The following is a 21,665-nucleotide window of genomic DNA, read 5'->3' on the forward strand; positions in this document are numbered from 1 at the left end:
CAAAAGTGGCAAGAAGCCCAGCTCACAGCAGTTACAGTGCAGCTTATAAACATTGAGGAGGAAGTATTTTGACCTTTGTTACATTCTTTTTAAGGCAAGTAGAGCTGTTAAGCTGATTTGTCTATAGCCGATTGGTTTAATTTCATTGAATCACACTGTCAAGGACATTTTGTACTTTGTTTATGTCTAGAGCAAGTGTTACAGGGAAAAAAGGATGACTTAAGTTTTGGCTACCTGGCGGCCGGGCGCGGTGGCTCACGCTTGTAATCCCAGCACTTTGGGAGGCCGAGGCGGGCGGATCACGAGGTCAGGAGATCGAGACCATGGTGAAACCCCGTCTCTACTAAAAATACAAAAAAAAAAAATGAGCCGGGCGAGGTGGCAGGCGCCTGTAGTCCCAGCTACTCGGAGAGGCTGAGGCAGGAGAATGGCGTGAACCCAGGAGGCGGAGCTTGCAGTGAGCTGAGATTGCGCCACTGCACTCCAGCCTGGGCGACAGAGACTCCGTCTCAAAAAAAAAAAAAAAAAAAGTTTTGGCTACCTGGCTACGGGTGGTTGGACTTAAAATATCTAAACTGGGGCCTCTATTTTTATTTATCTTTAACACTTGAAAGCAGATTGTTGCCAGAGCCTCCAGAAAAGAACCCAGCTTGGCTCTTGACTTCAAATCAAGGTATTCTTCCCAGAGCCTGGAGATAAGAATGCACCAAGATTGGGTGGGTTCTTATCTTGAGGCTCTGGGAAGAATTCAGTGAAATTAAACCAACTGGCTATAGACAAATCAGTTTAAACAGGTATGCTTGCCTTAAAAAGAATGTAATGAAGGTCAAAATACTTTCTCCTTGATGTTTATAAGCTGTTATATATCCATGATTACCAGGAGGCAATTGAATGTGGCCAAACCTTTTGATCTATAGAATTGGGACTTCTTATCTATAGAATTGTGACATCATAAATGGGTGTTGTTTTCAGCTGTTGAGTTTGTGGTAATTCGTCATACAGCAGTAGAAAAGTACGGGTTGAGTATCCCAAATTCAAAAATCCCAAACCCAAAATGCCCCAAAATCCAAAACTTTTTGAGTGCCAACATGACACTGAAAGGAAGTGCTCATTGGAGCATTCTGAATTTGGGATTTTTGGATTTGGCATGCACAACAATTGTAATGCAAACATTCCAAAATCCAGAACAATCTAAAATCTGAAACATTTCTGGCACCAAACATTTCGGTTAAGGGATACTCAATCTGTAATACAAGGGGATTGCATAAAGTCATGATTATCAGGAGGCAAGGAACATGGGGATCATGTTAGGTCTGTATAAGGGGCCACAGTAACCCTGTCCAGAACAGCAGAACTGCCAGTTAACTCATAGAATCATGAAATATAATAATGAATGGGGGTTGTCTTAAGCCACTCACATTTAGACTGGTGTGTTACACAGTTAAAGCTAATTGTTACAACTTCTGGGGTGAGAGAAGTATAGATCAATTCCTCTTAAATGAAAAGCCCCATCATATTTCCAAAGATACTGAAGAATATACAAAGGGCATGAGATCTGAATTTGAGCCCATGACTTTATAAGTTATCATTTATTGATGACTTACTTATTAGCACTGTGGCAGGGGCGCTATATTCACTATCTAAACCACACAACTCTAAGGTAGGTATTTGGAAGGCTCGGTGAATCTATGCTATATTTTCATTTTGTGGAGTTAGATAACCTTGATTACATTCACCACTGAATCCTCAATTCTCCCTTCTATAAAATGGGCTTGATTATACTATTTAATTCACGAGATTACACTGCTCTGTAAACTCCCGTGCAAATATTAGAACTCATTACTAGCAGTCCAGCGTTCTGTTTTCACATCGTATTTGCCACTGAAACTCATCTATAGTGACTACATCAACACACTGTATCTACATAACATGTACTATATGGGCATGTATATGTACACTTGGTTTGTGAGAGTCTGCACTCTTATGGGTCTGTTCGCCTCCCTGCTTGATCAAGACATAGCAATTAACCACCAAAAGAATATAATTCACAGGTGAATGATAAGATCTGGTTTTGGAACTGGGGAATGGGAGCTAATATTTTTGAAGGCCTCTATGTTTCAGGCACCAGGCTAGATGATTTACGTCTATCAGCTGATTGTGATTGAATTTGTTTGGACTGGGTCATTTAGAAACCATCTCAAGTAATTCTACTGTGAGCATGGGTCACAGTAGAATTCTACTGTGTATCCATGATTGAGAATTTCTGACATACAAAACCCCATTAAATCTTGCAAAAATATTCCAAAATAGGTGATACGTTTATTTTACAGTAAGGAAATGGATGCCCACAGACATTAACTAACTTTCCCAAGAGCACACATCTTGTAAAGCCAAGTTTTTTGCCACTTTACCAAAATGACAGGTTTCTTGAACAGAGGAGACAATCACTCTCACCAAATTAAGGGAGATACTAAACCGAAAAGCAAGAAAGACTGAAGATTCCTACTTAATAATCAAATCCCCTTGGTTGACCTTGCTATTCCCCGTGAAACTTTTCCAGCCATATCAGTCCTTGTTTGTTCATCTCCTCACTTTATTTCTATTACATGAGTAACTGGCTAATTTTGATGGTGTTCATACTTACCCTTACCATATATTTGTTCCTACATTTGTCAAGTCCTCCTTGTACATTTCCTAGTTGCCAACCTGGTGTCATTTGCCGGGCAAATCATGGGAAGAGCCCTGGTTTTGGAGCCAGACCACCTGAATTGGCCTCCCGCATGGACTTAGCTGTGTGGCAATGAGACAAGGCATTTTATTCTTTGAATTTCCGTTTTGTAAGCATAAAAAGGGGAAAAATAAAACCCATACTTTAGTACGGTTTAGAAACACTACACTCAGCAAGTCACAGCTAAGTCACCGTCACCAATGGTAGTCAAGTGTGTGGTGCAGCAGGAAACACTTGGAGTCGACTCCTTTACGGAACTCAAATGCCCTCACATTTAGGGAGAAATAGAAAGAATTATGACTCATGAAATCGAGCTGTGGCTGGCACTTCTGTCCCTCCCAACAGGTTTCCAGAAAGCTATTTACACACGATGCATTCGCCAAACCACTGGAAATCATTCTACCCTATACTTTTTTCCACCCTGCCTCACGTCCTTGCCCTATGACCGGGTTCCTACCCCAACCTCTGCCCCAACACTTAGGGGAGGAGTTGCGGGCCTCTTTTTACAGTGGATAGGATTCCGAAGGGGAGAGTGAATCAGTAAGGCTCCACCCATTTCACAGGAGGCCTAGAGACGGCCGCTCCCCTTTCCCCTCCCGCCGGACCTGCCAGGAGGTGGGCTGGCGCGGAGGGAGGGCCCTGTCCCCTGTCCCTTTAAGGAGGAGGGCCAAACGCCGACCGAGAGTGCGGCGTAGCCCCCACCCGCCGCGCCCTCACCCCAGAGCAGCTGCAGCCCCAGCCAGCCGCCCCTCCGCCAGCGGAGTCCGCCGCTCTGACCGCCGGCAGCAAGTCACCACCATGGTGAAGATCGTGACAGTTAAGACCCAGGCGTACCCGGACCAGAAGCCGGGCACGAGCGGGCTGCGGAAGCGGGTGAAAGTGTTCCAGAGCAGCGCCAACTACGCGGAGAACTTCATCCAGAGTATTATCTCCACCGTGGAGCCGGCGCAGCGGCAGGAAGCCACGCTGGTGGTGGGCGGGGATGGCCGGTTCTACATGAAGGAGGCCATCCAGCTCATCGCCCGCATCGCTGCTGCCAACGGGGTAAGGGATGCGCGGCCCCGCGCCGCTGTGCCCCCTGGCGCGTGTGCGACGTGCGGTCCGCGGCGCCCTCCCTCGCTCGGGGCCGGCTATTTCCGCGCGCTGCCGCCCAGGTCTCCAGCTCCCGCTCCTCCCCCTCCTCCGCGCTCGCTCTTCTGGCCTGGAGGACCGACGGAGGTCGCCAGACTGGGGAAAGTGGCCACGGGACCCGGCAGACCTGCTCGCCTGACTCCCGGGGCGCGGGGAGGTGCGGGCGCAGTCTACCAAGGTCACGCCCGACTCTCCGTCTCTAGCCGCTGCTTTCCCTCTCCCCGTACCCCGCCCCTCCCTAGGCGTCTGACATTTGCCTTAACCTTGCCGCCTTGGAAGATACGGTTACGGCGCAGTGCTGTCGCCTTAAGCAGGAAAGGTTAGACTGCCGCCGCCTCGCCCAGAGCCCCCTCGCATCCCGCCCGCTCCCCTGCTATTCTCGGCTAGTACTGGCGCTTCGTGCTGGCTCGGAGCCTGACACTGTGGGGCAAGGGTGGCGAGAGCACCCATCCCCCTGGGGCGTCAGGCTGGCAGATCTCAGCAGGCGGGTGCCAATCTTCTCTCCCCACCCCCTAGTTTGCCTTGGTTCCGAACTCCTGCCCTTTGTGCGGCCTGCTTGCTGGGGGGCAGGCTTTTGAAAAATCTAGTCTTTGCCCAGTGGTGCCCGGGATCTCTTCCACCGACGGGGCTGGAGCTGAATTTTCATTAGAATGGCAACATACCGAAAGGCGCCCTTACGCAAGCAAGCAGTCGTGGCAGGCCAGGAAATTAACTCAACACCTTGGTTCCGCCCCCGGCCAAGGGAAGTTTAACTGACTTGACTGGGCGGGTCCACTCGGATAGGGGAAATTTTAAAAAACGGTTTTTCAGTAAATTTGATAAATGGAAATGTGGGGCCGGGCATGGTGGCTCACGCCTGTAATCCCAGCACTTTGGGAGGCTGAGGGTGGTGGATCACCTGAGGTCAGGAGATCGAGACCATCCTGGCTAACACGGTGAAACCCCGTCTCTACTAAAAAATACAAAAAAAAAAAAAAAAAAAAAAAAAAAAAAAAATTAGCCGGGCGTGGTGGCGGGCGCCTGTAGTCCCAGCTACTCGAGAGGCTGAGGCAGGAGAATGGCGTGAACCCGGGAGGCGGAGCTTGCAGTGAGCCGAGATCCCGCCACTGCACTCCTGCCTGGGGGACAGAGAAAGACTCTGTCTCAAAAAAAAAAAAAAAAGAAAAAAGAAAATGTGGATTGATAAGTTGGGGCTAATTATTCACTTACTTTTGTAAAACATTTCTAAGGAGTTCTAAGGACCAAGTTTTCTATATTTTAAGTGAGATTTGACTTATGCCCAATTCTTCTGGAACGCATCCCCTGAAATGGATATTTGTATTCGTTTTAATAGTACTTTATTTATCTTATTTTGTTGACATTGAGTACTATTTGCCAAGCACCATGGTAAGCGCTTCATTTCTGGGTCTCATTTATCCTCCTGCAGCCCTATAAGGTAGATGCTATTATGGGTATCTTCAAGTTGCCAACGAGAACACTGAAGCTTAGGTAGGTTAAATAATTTAGAAAAACTATAATGGCAGCACTAAGAGTCCAATATAGATCTGCCAATCCCAAGAACTTGAACAGCTCCTGAGAATGAAGGGACCCTTGATCTCGAAGATCTGTTTTCCAGGCTCCAAAATCTAAACTGGGCGCTGTCTACATCTGCTTCCCTGGGCCAAACATTTATAAGCATCAGTGAGAGACGATTGCCTGGATTTGTTTACTTTGTGCTCCTGAATTTTCAGACAAGCACAAATTCCCATGAAAGAAGAACAGACAATAGCTGTATCCCAGTAGATCCCTTCATGTCCCTGTTACCACCTGTATTTGCATTTCATTCATTTATTCAGTCAGTCATTCAACAGATCCTGTTGAATACCATGTTCAGAGAAATGTGTGGACTAAAAGGAGGATGCAGACCCAAGACTTGTCCTTGAGGAGCTTACAGCAGAGTGGGAATTTTAGGTGTCCAGATGGAAATTTGTCCATTGGGAGTAGTGTGGGGTGGGAAGGAAAGAATTAGTTAAGACTAAAAAAAAAAAGTTCTTAAAACTTCATCACCCTTTAGCCATTGCCTTATTGCGCTTCTCTCAGCCAACCTTTGTAAAAGCTTTCTGCATTCACTATTTCTCATTCTCACCTTCAGTTTACTCGCCATTTCACTGCAATCTGGCTTCTGCCCCCTCCACTACTCCAGTAGAATTGCTCTTACGAAAGTTACTAGTGACTTGCCAGTTGCTAAATTCATGGAATACACTCTAGGTCTAATCTTATTTGGCCTTTCTGCTGCATTTGGCACTCCTGATTTTGTACTCTTGTAAAGTTCTTCCTCCCTTGGCCTTGCTTACTCTCCTGATTCTACTCACACTTTTTGGAAGTTCCTTCAGGGGCTGCACATTGACTGTTCCCTAGGTTTCTTTTTTCTTTCTTTCTTCTTCTTTTTTATTTTTTTTTTTGAGATGGAGTCTTACTCTGTCGCCTAGGCTGGAGTGCAGTGGCGCAATCAGCTCACTGCAACCTCTGCCTCCCAGGTTCAAGCAATTCTCCTGCCTCAGCCTCCTGAGTAGCTGGGATTACAGGCATGCACCACTACACCTGGCTAATTTTTATATTTTTAGTAGAGATGAGGTTTCACCGTCTTGGCCAGGCTGGTCTCGAACTCCTGATCTCAGGTGATCCACCCTCCTCGGCCTCCCAAGGTGCTGGAATTACAGGCGTGAGCCACTGCGCCTGGCCTATTCCCTAGGTTTCTACGCTCAGGTTGTTCGCTGATTTTGTTCACTCCGTCTACTCACTCGGGATTTAAATATGCCACTCTTTCTCTTGTGATATGATTCAGTCCAGATAGCATCTTCAGAAAGCTTTCTTGATACCCCATCCCTACCACTCTTCTCCACCTATTAAGTGCCACTTTCCCATAGATAATTCTAGAATATATATATTAAATTCTAGTGAAATTTTCTGTTTACATGTCACAGCCTCCCACTGGAGAGTAAGCTTCTTTAAGTCAGACCTGTGTTTTACGTGTATCTGCAATGCCTAGGACTATGTAGCATTCAATGAATTCTTGTTTATTTGCTCTGAACTGTGAGTCACTTTTGTATTCTAGCACTTGATTTAAAGCCAGCATATAGTTGGTGACCAATAAATTTATTCACATCAAACATTTATTATGTGCTTGCTTTGCATCAGACATTGTACTTGAGATACAAAATATTTTTGCCCTTGGGAAAGACATAGTCTGGGAGGGGTGATAGACAGGAGCAAGCAGACAGCACGATGTGTCAGGTGTTGTGATGGAGGGATGTGCAGGTGTCTTTAACCCGAAGGACTGTACTTGGGAAGGGAAGACGAAGGGAGGGAGGCTCCATAGAGGGGTGGTAGCTGAATTGAGTCTTAAAGAATGACTTGGAGTTCCCAAAGTGGGTTTGTCTGGTAGGAGGAATTCTCAGCAGAATGAATACAAATTGAGGGAGTTTAGATTAGATACAAATACAAATTTCTAATCCTTTTTTGTTTCATCCACAAAGGTTGGGAATAATACATACCCGGAGAGCCTGTTGTGAGGATTAGATGAAACAACATATTTACAAGTACCTCACTTGGAAACTATTGGAATGACAGATGTGTTATCAATGTTTTGTTGGTATTAGGACACAATCCAACCCGATGCAGATATGAGCCACCCAGATGGTCTACCACCTTCCTCTAATCCTCAACAGCCTCTTAACCAATATAGAGGGGTTCCGTGTTAGTCAGAACCCAATTGGGTACAAATGACAAAAACCTTACTTGGATTACTCCAAGTGAAAAAGGAATTTATTGGCCCATGTTACTGAAAAGTCCAAGAGAATCCCAATGAATTCTTTAGTTGAAACTACTCCTGGTCTCTAAAAATCACTTCTGGGTCTAATGCTCTGCAAATGACCAGCATCAGAAATTGAGGAGAGTTTAAGCTCACAAGTAAATGAATGTGTGCATATTTTGAAGGATGATTTATCACCACCCTAAGCAAACTAAAATAAATGCCTTCGTGGGAACTTATGAGTAAGGAGGGTATTTGTTGTTGTTGTCAAGTTACAGGGATTCTTTTGTCACAACTCCTTTGCTACTCATTTGTGCAAACTGTGGAGCCCCTTCTCAGAATATATATTTTTTAAAATTTGAGACATGGTCTTACTCTGTCACCCAGACTGCATCGCAGTAGCGCGATTGTGGCTTACTGCAGCCTCAGTCTCCCCAGGTTCAGTTGATTCTCTCACCTCAGCCTCCTAAGTAGCTGGGGTCTACAGGTGCGTGCCACCATGCCTGGCTAATTGCTTTATATTTTTTGTAGAGATGGGGTTTCACCAAGTTGCCCAGGCTGATCTCGAACTCATGGGTTCAAGCGATCTGCCTGCCTTGGCCTTGCCTCCCAAAGTGCTGGGATTACAAGTGTGAGCCATCGTGCCCGGGCAGAGTAATTTTATTTTTAAGTGAATAAACCAAAATACAAAGCATTACAAAGGAAGCAAAATTATACTGAAGTATAATCAAAATATTAAAAAACCAGATTCGTGATATATCAAGATACATGCTTCTTTACTGACATATTAGATAGCAAGATTTGTGGAGGATTTAATACTGCCTTACTTCAGAGTAGTGGTGAGTATAAACGATGTTTTGAGACGTCTGCAATCTCAGTATTTTGAGATAACTATAATAGGATATGAAAATATAATTTTTATTGATGATAAATTCCTAGGTAGTAGTAGTAATAGTAGCAGTAGTAGTAATAATACTGTGGTTTGCTTCCTACATTTATAATAAAAGGAGGTGCTAAATTTCAGTTAGATGTTAGTGAAAATAAAGATTGTTTTGTTTATTTTGTCATTCATATTTATGGATCCCACTGAATTCTACCCAAGCACCTCTTGAGGTAGGGGAAGGGGGTGTAAGCATCCCAAGTTAAGAACCCCACACTAAACAATGATCCTTTTTTAGTGTCAGATGATGCCTGCACCAAAATGGACCTCAAACACATGACCCAGAGGTTAAGGGTCTCATGTTCTCAGAGCAAACTAGTGGGACTTTGCAAACTTCGCCTTATAGTGGAGGAACTCCACTGTCTCCCGCTTGAAGTGAACCACCCTTTTCTGAACTTTCATGAGATCCATCTGCAAACACTGCTGAAGGAACATGTTTCTGGCTATAGCAGTTCACATTTCCTGAAAAGAAAATAAAAGAACACTGAGCAGGAAAGGGAAGGTTTTGAGACTCTTGGGTAGTTGGAGTTAGGTGGAGGCACCTTGCTACCTTAACTTTAAACCTTATATCCCTGGGGCAGTGATGACTTGGCAGAGAAACACCTTCAAGTCACTTTTTTTTTTTTTTTTGAGACGCTGTCTTGCTCTGTTGCCCTAGGCTGGAGTGCAGTTGCAGGATCTTGGCTCACTGTAACCTCCACCTCCTGGGTTCAAGTGATTCTTCTGCCTCAGCCTCCCGAGTAGCTGGGACTAGAGGCGCGCACCACCATACCCAGCTAATTTTTGTATTTTTAGTAGAAACGGGGTTTCACCATGTTGACCAGGATGGTCTGGATCTCTTGACCTCGTCATCCGCCCGCCTAGGCCTCACAAAGTGCTGGGTTTACAGGCGTGAGCCACCACGCCTGGCCCAAGTCACTTTTTAATATGCTGTAACCCCCACTTTAAAAAAAAAAAAACAAAACACTTTTTAAATTATGGTGAGGCCGGGCATGGTGGCTTACCGCACTTGAGTGGGTCACTTGAGCCCAGGAGTTCCAGCTTGGACAACATGGTGAAACCCCTTCTCTACAAAAAATAAAAAAACTTAACCTAGTGTGGTCGCAGGCGCCTGTGGTCCTGGCTACTTGAGAGACTGAGGTAGGAGGATCACATTCAGCCTGCGAGGTCAAGGCTGCAGTGAGCTGTGATTGCACCACTGCACTCCAGGCTTGGCGATGGCAAGACCCTGTCTCAAAAATAAATAAATAAATATAAAATGAATTATGGTGGGCTTTGAACAATTGTTCTCCCCTTGTTTACACTTTCTGATTTTGAATCAGCACTGAATGCCAGGATGGGTAACCTATTGTCCTTTCCATCCAGGAGCATACAATCTTTTGGGGGAGATAAGACGGAAGAAACACATAGACATACAAAGAACAGAATTAGAAGACATGCTGAGCTCAGCGAGAGAGAGAGAACATTTTGGATTGGGAAAGAAGAGGTGCCTGCACCTAAAACCAGTTATGTCTTGAAGAGTGGATAGTGTGCGATAGAAGATGGGGCTGCCCTTCAGGAAGGGGACCTGCCGAGAGAAGTGAGAAAGAGGGAATAGGCAGGACTCTTTTTTAGAGCCAGGCACTTAGTCACTAAACAATGTTTGTTACATAAAATATTTAAATCAACTTCCTTGGGAGTTTCTCTTTCTTGGCTTCACTAATGCTATTGGTGAAACATCTTTTTCCTTTTTCTTTCTTTTTTTTTTTCTTTTTTTTTATTAATTTTTTTTTGCACACAAAAACAAACATTTTCTAAAAATACATACAAACAAAAAGATACGTATCAAACATATTAGGAAGGTTGCACATGGGAAGTTGGGGAATAGAAATGGGGGGTGGGAATTAAAATAAATGAGAGAGGGACTTTATATGGATCAGTGATAATAACTCAATCCTCTATTTGACAAAGAAGAAGGAGAAGGAAGAGGAAGAAAAAGAAAGTGGGATAAAGGATCAGAAAGGGAGGAAAATAGAAAAAATTAGAGTATGACTCCAGGGTAGACCTGTTTTGTTGTCACTGAGTTGGTTGGTTGGTTTGTCTGTTGTATTTTTCATATGTTTCGCCATGTTGGCCAGGCTGGTCTCGAACTCCTAGCCTGAAGTGATCAACCCGCCTCGGCCCCCCAGAGTGCTGGGACCACAGGCGTGAGCCACCACGTCCAGCCCCCACATTGCCTCTGGCCTCCGTGGTAGACCTCCCAGACGGGGGCGGTCGGGCAGAGGCGCTCCCCACATCCCAGACGGGGCGGCCGCGCAGAGGCGCTCCTCACTTCCCAGACGGGGCGGCCAGGCAGAGACGCTCCTCACTTCTTCCCAGATGGGGCAGCCGGGCAGAGGTGCTCCTCACTTCTTCCCAGACGGGGCGGCCGGGCAGAGGTGCTCCTCATTTCTTCCCAGACGGGGCGGCCGGGCAGAGGTGCTCCTCATTTCTTCCCAGACGGGGCGGCCGGGCAGAGGCGTTGCCCCAGACGGGGCGACTGGGTAGACGCGTTGCTCATTTCTTCCCAGACGGGGCGGCCGGGCAGAGGCACTCCTAACTTCTTCCCAGACGGGGCGGCCGGGCAGAGGCGCTCCTCACTTCTTCCCAGACGGGGCGGCCGGGCAGAGGCGCTCCTCACTTCCCAGACGGGGCGGCCGGGCAGAGGCGCTCCTCACTTCCCAGACGATGGGTGGCCGGGCAGAGGCACTCCTCACTTCCCAGACGATGGGTGGCCGGGCACAGGCGCTCCTCACTTCCCAGACGATGGGTGGCCGGGCAGAGGCGCTCCTCACTTCCCAGACGATGGGCGGCCTTTCTTTCTTTTTTAATCAAATCTAATGCTCATGAAATTTTGTCTAATAAAAAGAAAAACATTCTCTCTTTTTGAGATAGAGGGTTTGTTTTGTTTTCGTAAACAAGATAACATAGGGAAGAGTGCTCTACTGTTTTGGAAAGAGTGACTCATTCAATAAATATTTATTGAGCACCTATTAGGTTCTGGGTACTAGGGATACAACAGTGAATTGAACAAAGTTTCTGCTCTACAGAGCTGTGGGGTTCTCGTTGAGCCTGACAGATGATAAACATGTCAAATGAAGATAAGTTCTCTGAAGAAAAATAAAACCCAGTAAAGGGGACAGCATTAGAGGATGGGCTGCTCGTTTTAGTGCAGCAATTGGGATGTCTGATAAACCTCATGACAGCAGAGACCTGAATGAAGTGAAGGAGTGAGCCATGCAGATATCCATGAAAAGACTTCCAGACAGAGGAAGAGTTAGATGGAAAGGATAAACACATATAATCATTTAATGTTATAAAATTATGCCTCAGGTAAATAAATGTAGCATACATTTTATTGTATAAAGCGTCCCAATATACTATGACATTTTACATACAGATTATAAGTATTATTCTATTATAAATTTATCTTGGGATAATAAGATGTGTAATCAGCATTGATCAAATATTTAACAATAATTTTTTTCTCTCTTGGACTCTAGGGTAGGGAAAACTTTTCATCTACTCTCCTAGTTTATATATTGGGGGCTTGCAAATTAAATGTAAAGGACAAATGAGCAACACAAAGACATTTGTGGGAGTTTACAGAAAAATGTGACAGGAGGCAATTAGACTTGGGGGCCTATACATCATCTCAGTAGGGGAAGGCGGAGGAGGAGAAGAGCATTTGCTGGAAACCACGACTTTAGGGAAGATAAATCAGCCCTTAAGAGAATAGGTAGGAGATGTGGTAGTTTTATGCCAGTGTCTATTTAGTTATGGTAATAAGAGTCGATCTTCCCTGGTTGTGAAACTCCAGAGTTCCTTTGGGGCATGCTGCTTTTAAGACAGATGAAGGAGTTTAGTAAAAAGCCTATTTTTAAATGACTTTGGCTCAAAATAATTTTTATGTCACACTGGTATAGTCTGGACCCCTTTAGACTTTAGAAGAGCTTTCAGGAGAATGATTTGAGTGAGCTACACTTCTAAGAAAGTGAAGCAGGAAAGTTTGAACTGATCCCTTTATTCTCCTCCAAGTTCCCTTGAGGCCCACAGAGACATATTCAGTTACTCTGTTGACTTTGAAGCTGTGCTCACAGTTGGGATCCACCTATGAAAAAATGGCTCCTGAGTGTGTTAAGTAAATAATGGCTAGCCAAGGGTTTCGGTTGGGAGGACTGTGGAGAAGACTTTTCTCCCCTGGGGTCCTCAAAGGGGAAATAAATCACAAGGGGGCAGCATAGGGAGTTGTTTGGAAAGGGTGAGAAGGCTGTGCTTAGTGTTGGGATATGTGGATGGATGTAAGCTGGGTTTGATTTTGTTTAGTTTTTTAAACTTCAGCTGTTGGAAGTCCTCCTTCCTGTAGCTTCTCCAAATCACCACTGAGCTGATTCCCCAAGGTGCAAAGACAGCCCTGAATTAACACAGTGGGGAATGCTAATTAAGTCATGCCAATAAAGATTTAATCATGAATCAGAAACACTTGGAAAATTATGTTTTCATATTGGAAAGATGTTCTTTTTTTCTCCATGAGTACCCCAAAGTGTTTTTGAAGGATGAAATGCGATAGGTGGTAGGACAGAAATATTTGGTTGACTTGTCCAGTATGCTAATGGTGTTGGAACAGGGACTCCAGTCTTCTGATATTTCATCTGGTTGGTCTTTTCCATAAATAAATATATCCCAGAGCAAGTAGTTCTGGGGATTGTTATAATATCCTGGTTAATAGCATGGAGAAACTGGCTTGGGCAATGTTAAGTAGGAGTTTCAGAGCTTTTCATATATGAGTCCTGAGAGTTTGTAAAAGGACCCCAAACAGAACAATTTTGGGAAATACCAATCTATACCATGCTGGGTTAATAGGACCATCTATACTATACAAGAATCTTCACACATTTAAGTTTCTTCTTTTTAAACTGCCATTTAAGGGCATGCAGGGAAGGTGAAATTTTGTTTTCGTATCCATTTATACCATATGGCTTATTTTGGCAACTAATATATGAATTTGTTCTTGGCTGCTTTGAGTGTGATTGATTCAGCCCAATAAGTATTTTCTAACCAGGTCACCACATGTAGGGTTATGAGGTAAGTGACAAAAGTCCTTCTGACCAAATATTAGTCCTGTATGTTGTACTCCAATATGCTCACAAGCATCTCTGTTGCTCAAGAGTGAATTGAAATGGCTACTACATTGTGTGAGTCCAGAGGGCTTAATCTGCATGGTGTCATAGCCATTTGGGGGCTAAACCGACAAGTGAGAGGATTGTAAACTGGCAGGGAGCTCAAAATGAGCTGATTGGTGAAACTTTATGGTGATCTCCTAGGATGCAGCAGAGAACAATACAGGCCCAGTCCTCACATGCTTGGGACTTAAGATGAAGGTTTGTGTTGGAGGCTAGGTGGGTTACGGACAAGCAGAGAACTGCCACAAGGTGCTGTCAGCACTGGGATGGAGGTGAGCAAAGGAGGCTAGGAAAGCACAAAGGAGGCGTGCCTGGTTCCAGCAGAGGGAGTAGGTAAATGACAACTAAAACCAGACCTGAAGGTGAAGAGCAGAGAGGAATGTTCCAGGCAGAACCAGAGGTGAGAGAATTTGGCATGTTGAAGAGAAAGCTCGCCTCACTGCCCCCCAACTCCATATTTTTGTTTCATACTCTACAAGGAGCAACTGCACTAAAAATGTACCTCATGTTTTCTATTTTACAAGTTACTGCCACATGCATGGCCTTATTTCCTGTCTACAGCAAACCTTTCAGGTGTCCCAGGTCACAAAGTCAGGAAAAGAGCCTGGGAACTGCCCCCACTTTTCCTAGAATGTAAGAGGTGTTGGGCCATGTTCCAAATACCAGGTTCCCACTGAGAGTGGCTGAGGATAATGCCAATCTGGGCAAAGTTTTAAGCAGGAAATGAGTATGTGGAGTAGGGAAGTGCAGAGATCTTGCTATGTAAGTCAGAGCTACTTTTCTTACTACTGGGTTGAATTAAAACCAGTTTCTGGAATCACAATGTAAAACAAAAGGCAAAATCCACCTCGAGGCACATTGGTTTTTATTCCTTAAATGTTTCATGTAAAAAAATGAAAACTGAGTCAGTAGAACAGAATCCTAAGACCAGATGGCTTCCCAGGATCAATGGGCGCAAGCCATTAACTATCTTCTAGTTAACAGAGGAAATTGCATTTTACAGTGGAATGGGTTCTAGAGTTCGAGTGGAAGATGAAACTTCAGTCAAAATCATCTTAAAGTCCCATAGGAAAGTACCACATTGGAGAACAAGGTGTAACACAACAGAGTATGTCTTTAAATAGCAGAAGGACACTCAAAATGCCCATACTTTCAAGAAGCACGTGGGGACTAAGACTGAGCTAGGGCCTGTGGTCACTGGGTGAAATGGTGGCAGAATTGCCCATGCTGTTTAAATTTCACTCTTTTCTTCTTTGTCTCCCTAGAAGTTCTATATACAACAGTTAAATTTGTGCAAGGTAAATACTTGTATGATGTGACTACACTGCACATTCTTTTTTTTTTTTTGAGACGGAGTCTCGCTCTGTCGCCCAGGCTGGAGTGCAGTGGCGCAATCTCGGCTCACTGCAAGCTCCGCCTCCCGGGTTCACGCCATTCTCCTGCCTCAGCCTCTCCGAGGGGCTGGGACTACAGGCGCCCGCCACCACGCCCGGCTAATTTTTTGTATTTTTAGTAGAGACGGGGTTTCACCGTGGTCTGGATCTCCTGACCTCGTGATCCGCCTGCCTCGGCCTCCCAAAGTGCTGGGATTACAAGCGTGAGCCACCGCACCCGGCCTACACTGCACATTCTTGATGCTACTCAGAGTGCACATATGAGAATCATCTCAATCATAATTCAACACATGCAACTTGGAGCACTTATGCCCTGTGCCTTTCTACCTGGCTTATATTTGAAATCTCTGTTAGATTTCCCTGTCAAGGCTTGGTCTTACCGCTGTAGATGTGTTTGGACCACTCTGAAAGAGTATAGTTTGAGGTGTCTTCCAAAGCGAATTTGATGTACACCACGTAGCCTATAAGGAATTTTTACAATTTTATAGGTTCAATCAACTGTTGTAACAGAGACTCAGAACAACAGTGGATTAAACAAGATGTTTTTCTGTCTTGTGGAATATTCTGGTGTCAGCAGGCCAAGACTAGCATGATGGATCCATGATGTTGGGACCCAGCCTCTTTAATCCTGTTGCTCTGCCATCTTGAAGGTGTTGCCCTTGCGCATCTGGTTGCAGATGACTCCCACCATCACATCCACATTTCAGCTAGTGGGCACAGGGGAGAGATGGGGCAGAGTGTCTTCCCCCTTTAAAATCAGGAAATTGCGTACCTAACTACTGCTCACAATCCATTGGTTAGATCTAACATGCAGGCCACATTTACTTGCAAGAAGGGCTGAAAATGTAGACTCTATATTGAGAGGCATATGGCCCCCTGAAAATGAGTGGTTCTGTTACCTTAAAGAAGAGAAGGAACACTAGAAATAGGTGCCATGGTCCACCTCTTTGGCCATGAAGACAACCATGCCCATTGTTCTTCCTGCCCATGAAACACAGCACTCCTTTCCAGTGGAGGCACCCCAAATTCCTTCCAGTTACCCAGTCAGTACTCAGTGTTCATAGTTCTCTCCATCAAGCCCATGTGTGGCTCCTTGTGTAAACTTAAAGGCAAATTATCAGGCCCCCCATCCCCACTACATAACTATGTGTAACTATATAGGGAGGGAGTTACATAACTCTGTGTGTGTGTATAAAGAAAGGGGATATAGTTGTATATTTACATATGTAGACCAGTCACTAGCCATAGGAGTGTTCACATTGTCGCATTGTGCTGGCTGGGAATGCGCACTCCTGTCCTGGCAATGGAGGAGTAGGTCCGCAGTTCCCTGTGGACCACCCTTAGGGAGGAACTCTATCTACCTGCTCATGTAAATATATTTATTAAGTAAATATATTTATTGAGTAAGAGTGGACATTGGAGAAGGCCCTAAAAGTCCTTTTGGGGCTGTACAGCTTATGTAACCTGCTTCCTGCTGATGAAAGTTGGAGGAAAAGAGGCAGGGGTGACTTTTGCAGGCCAGGCTCCTGGCTGTTTCACTGTACAGTACCTTCACAAATTTAGTAGGCTTCTGGCCTGTCCTGATCAGTTACATGTGCTGGTAATCACAGTGAAAGTTCTCACCGAGATAGTTTTGAAACCTAAAAACTTTGACTTGTATTTATTGGATGCTTTGTCCCTGCCTTGATTTCTCTATTACTGATGGCCACCTTGAGACAGGTGGAAAAGATAGGCTAGTACGAAGACAGTATCCTTAATCTGATTTTGCTGATGGGCTAGTTCCCATTGTCTGACAGACAATCCTGGCGAATATTTTATTTATTATTATTATTTTTATTTTTTTGAGACAGGGTCTCACTGTGTCATCCAGGCTGAGTGCAGTGGTGTGATCAAGGCTCACTGGAGCCTCGAATTCTCAGGCTCAAGTGATCCTCCCACCTCAGCCTCAGCCTGGGACTACAGGCATGCACCACTACACCTGGCTACTTGTTTGTATTTTTCTAAAGATGAGGTTTTGCCATGTTGCCCAAGCTGGTCTCCAGCTTCTGAGCTCAAGCAGTCCACCCACCTTGGCCTCTCAAAGTGTCAGGATTACAGGTATGAGCCACCGCACCTGGCGCTGGGAAAGATTTTAGACACAGCCTTCTCTGCTAAGCCTGCTGCTTACTGTATAGCTGATTTAACTTGGTTGCACAGATAGTTGTCATCTCAACTCTGCGATGCCACAAATTCCTGGACTTGGGCAGCATCATTTGCAGGCCACAGTAAAAAAAAAAAAAAAAAAACTTCCCTTAGCAGAGCCCAACCTGCCTTTATTTCTGTCTACAGAATGGCCAGCCTTTGCCTGAGCTCCCATCTTTATTGTAGCACGAGGTAGTCGACAAGCACTCATGTTCTGAATTCTCCAACCATTTGTCTCAAGCTACAAATTTGGTTGGCCAGTAGTCTGCCTTCCATGCTATCAGAGGCAACAAATTTTTCCATGCCATAAAAAGCATGCTGATGCCACATGTTTTAGATTCTGTTTTGGTACAGAATACCAACTTTTTTGTTAAAATTAGGTTTGGCTGCTGTTAGCAGAGTTTCTAAATAAAGTACTTAAAAGTTGATAGTAATGGAACCCTTCATTTCATATCCTGGGTGTGGGCAGTCCAGGGTTAATGTGTGGCTCCATTATACACAGGGACCCATGCCCCTTTTCTTCTGTTGTGCAGCCTTCCCTGGAGTGTTGCTCTTATCTAGGTCCGGGATGGCTGCCCACCACCTTACCTTCATGCCAGCCAACATGCCAGCAGGGGGAGAAAGATGGAGGAAGGCACACCTTTCTCAGAGATTGAACGTATCTGTTGCACTCATGTCCCATTAATCAAAACTTAGCTAAGCCCACCTCTAGCAGCAAGGAGGGCTGTGAAATATCAGTCTTATTCTGGGTGTCATCTGTCAAGCTAAACATTGGGGACTTGACAAACTAAATGAAACAGAGAATTGATGTTGGGAAACAACCAATAGTTTATACTGTCCTAAGCATTCCTTCCAAATTTGGTGAAAATCACTGTCATTTTCAAGTGATAGTGTTACAGAAAGAAGACAGAACTTAATTTTATATGGGCAGCTAGATTTTTGGAAGAGACCTTGGCCATCAGTTATTCCAACCCCACTTTAGAAAGGAACCAAGGCACAAACATTGCCATTGTGCAAGAGTCTTAAACTACTTTATTGAGATACGATTCACATACTATATAATTTACCCACTTAAAGTGAATCATTCAATATTTTTTAGTATATTCACAGAACTGTACAACCATCACCACAATCGAACTTCAGAATATTTCCATGATCCTAAAAGAAACCCCTTACATTAGCAGCCAGTCTCCCTTGCTTCCCTACCCCTTCAGCCTTAAGCAGCCGTTAGTCTACTTTCAGTCTCTACGTTTGTGTGGGTAGACTTTACATGGACCAAACGTCCAGTTTTGGTTGCCAGGCAGGGGAAGTTACATTTACCAAGTGAAACCACAGGATCATGAGAAGCAAAGTAAGGGCTGTGTCAGGAGCAGCGGAATTAGTATCCCATGCTTCTGTATGCCTTGTCCTGAGCGTGGGAGGGTTAAAGATGTCCTCATTCGCAAGGAGCTGCCAGTTGAATGGGGAAGATTGACACATGCAAAACCAGACAGTAACCATTAGGTGTTATAAAAGCTAACACAAAAGGAAAAAGAGATGGCCGTGGGAGCTCAGGGCCAGCCTGGGATAGGCGATTGTGCCCAGGATGGGTGGTATGCGCGGCGAAGGAGTTCTGCAGAAGATAAGTGTGTCTTTCTCGGCAGACTCTGTCCACAGCAGACCAGGCTGTCAAAAAAAGGAGGCGACATTTCTCCAGAATAGCTTCTTCATTTTCATGAGGGTAAGCAATCAGATTTCTTTTTTTATAAACATATTTGAACTTATATATCCAAATTAGTATCGTACCCTGCCAAATCGCCACTCTGGGAACCGTGCGCACACTCCAGTGATGCGTCTCGTGCTCAGAGCATTTGAAACTCCTCTATGGGAATTATCTTTCAGCCAGTCGGTTTATGGGTCACCTAGGAAAACCAGTCACATTATTTTACAGTCATGCCTCATTTTTCACCTAAAGCGATGTAACAAGATTTGATCACCCACTTTATTCATTAGACATGGCTCCAGCCAATTTTTGTCTTTTTCCAAAGTTCAAATCTGTTCTCAAAGGATGAAATTTGTCATGACTGAGGACTTTCAAAGAAAGTGCCACAGACAGTAAAAACAGTTCCCCACTAAAAAGAGTTAGAGAGATGTCAGCATTGTTTGAATAAATATGTTGTTTCCCAAGGTGATTGTTTTGAAGGAGGTAATGCTAATTGAGATGAATGTACTCTGGCATAACTGTTTAAAGGGAGTTACTGTGTTTTATACTGTTCAAGCACGTTGACCTGTAGAGAGGAGCTTAGGAGACAGTTCTTGCCGAGGCAGAGTGTGGCATTCTGCTTTCTGCAGCCTACCGCGGTGGCCCGGGGACACAGATCTCTTCCATTCTGGTAAACATTTAAACCTGCTTAGGTGAGGCATTTAGGAGCTGTACAAAATGGGAAGGTTTGTTAAAATATAAACAGACAAAATGGCCAAATACCCGGCCCTGACTGAGGAAGAGAGTCGTGTCAGCTCTAAACCACAGAACCTGAAACCCAAATGCTAAGCCAGTGCCCACCTTGACTCTGTGAAATTGTCCCCTGACTTCAGAGGCCAGAAAATGGATCTGGGATGGCATAACTGGGTGGGGACAGGGAAAGGCCTTTTGATTTAGCAATAAAACTATTAGGTTACACCACCTCCATGGGGACTTTGAAAAATGCATTCTGTGGAACAAGATGAAGTGCTTTTTAAAGGAAGATTTTGAAATGAAGCAAAAGGGAAATAAGTGTAGAAAACTCAGATGGAATCAGGGATAAGATTGGCACCTGTCATGAAAGCCCAGCTTCCTCTCTGGGCTGGGCCCACAGTTCACTCCAACCGCTTTGTGGTCAAATCCATGAGAAAATCACTTACCCCACAGTTTGCCATAGACAGCTCCTCCATATGTAGAAGTGGTATTCAAAAGAGTAATCGTAATATCTGCCTTGAAACATTCTTGTGAGGATCAAATAAAATTTGTGAAGCACTTATGGTAGGGCCTGACATTGTAACTGGTTAGTAAAGAGAAGATTCTGATGATTCTATGATTATTATGATTATCCCAAATACTGAGGCCATTGGAAGGCAGAGGGAGGGGACAAGAAGATGGGCCTAGGGAGGGTCTTTGTGCCTCCTACCACCCTCACTTTTTGGCTGTCCTATCCTGCCTCTGTCCACACATTATCCCTTGGACTTTACCTGTCAGGCAGAGGTTCACAGTTGCTGTAAATCTCAGCCACAGGCCCGTCAATCTAAGATCTTCACCTGGTTTGAGTCACCAGCTAGCAGTGGCTGGCTAAGGATGGATATTTCAGGATGGATCTGTGGAATGGTTACTGGGTCCAGGCCAATGTCTTGCTGCAGATGGGAAGCTGCAAGAAATGTATGCTGGCATTTCTGGAAACCTCCCAGGACATGTGGATGTGTTCATTTGACAAGCATTATGGAACACTCTTTGTGTGCCAGGCACTGTGCACAGTGGTTGGGGGTACAGGATGAGTAAGACAAAGTCCTTGTGCTTAGGGTGCTCATGCTGGTGGAGGAGACAGGCACTCCATGGCTAGTTACAACAACAGGGTGTGAATGCTAGAACAGACAGTCCTTGACTTACCATGGAATGATGAATTACAGTTGTTCAACTTTACAGTGGTGTAAAAGTGATACACATTCAGTAGAAACCATACTTCGGGTTTTGGATTTTGATCTTTTCTCAGGCTAGCAAAATGCAGGATGATACTCTAGGAGCGAGCCGCACCTCCCAGTCCACCATGCGGTCCCGAGAGTAAACGACCAGTAATGTACAATACAGGATACTGTATTTAATAAATTACATGAGATCTTCCAACATTTTATTATAAATTAGGCTTTGTGTTCAATGATTTTCCGTAACTAATAGGCTAAGGTAGGTGTTATGGGCACATTTAAGGTAGGCTAGGCTAGGCCATGACGTTTGGTAGGTTAGGTGGATCAGATGCATTTTTGACTGATGATATTTTCAACTTACAATGAGTTCCAAATGGAAGTCAGGCCACTTGGTGGCTACCTAATTTTACCACATAACTTCAGTTCATAGTAGCGGGTTGGAAGTGAAGACTTTGAGCCTTTGCTTCAAATCTCAATTTCATAATTAATTGTACACTATTATGTATTCCGCTTAACTTATCTAAAACTGTTTTCTCGCCAGTAAAGTGGGATTAATTCCAATATCTGCTATGTCAGAGAATTTTATGAGGATTGAATGAAATAATGTACATACAAAGGTTTTGTGAATTCTAAGGTGCAACTCAAATATGAA

The 21,665-nt window shown here is 44.6% G+C and overlaps 1 protein-coding gene across 1 annotated transcript in view; it reads left to right on the plus strand.

The window, feature by feature from the left end:
* Nucleotides 1–3,273: 3,273 nt before the first annotated feature.
* The window catches only part of PGM1 (phosphoglucomutase 1), a 69,407-nt gene continuing 51,015 nt past the window's right edge, over nt 3,274–21,665 (plus strand). Inside the window, exon 1 of the mRNA XM_030812942.1 lies at nt 3,274–3,772. Coding sequence (XP_030668802.1) covers nt 3,527–3,772 — 246 coding nt within the window. The 5' untranslated portion in view covers nt 3,274–3,526. The remainder of the gene's footprint in view (nt 3,773–21,665) is intronic.

Source organism: Nomascus leucogenys, chromosome 5 (assembly GCF_006542625.1).
Source record: "Nomascus leucogenys isolate Asia chromosome 5, Asia_NLE_v1, whole genome shotgun sequence".
Lineage (NCBI taxonomy): Eukaryota > Metazoa > Chordata > Mammalia > Primates > Hylobatidae > Nomascus > Nomascus leucogenys.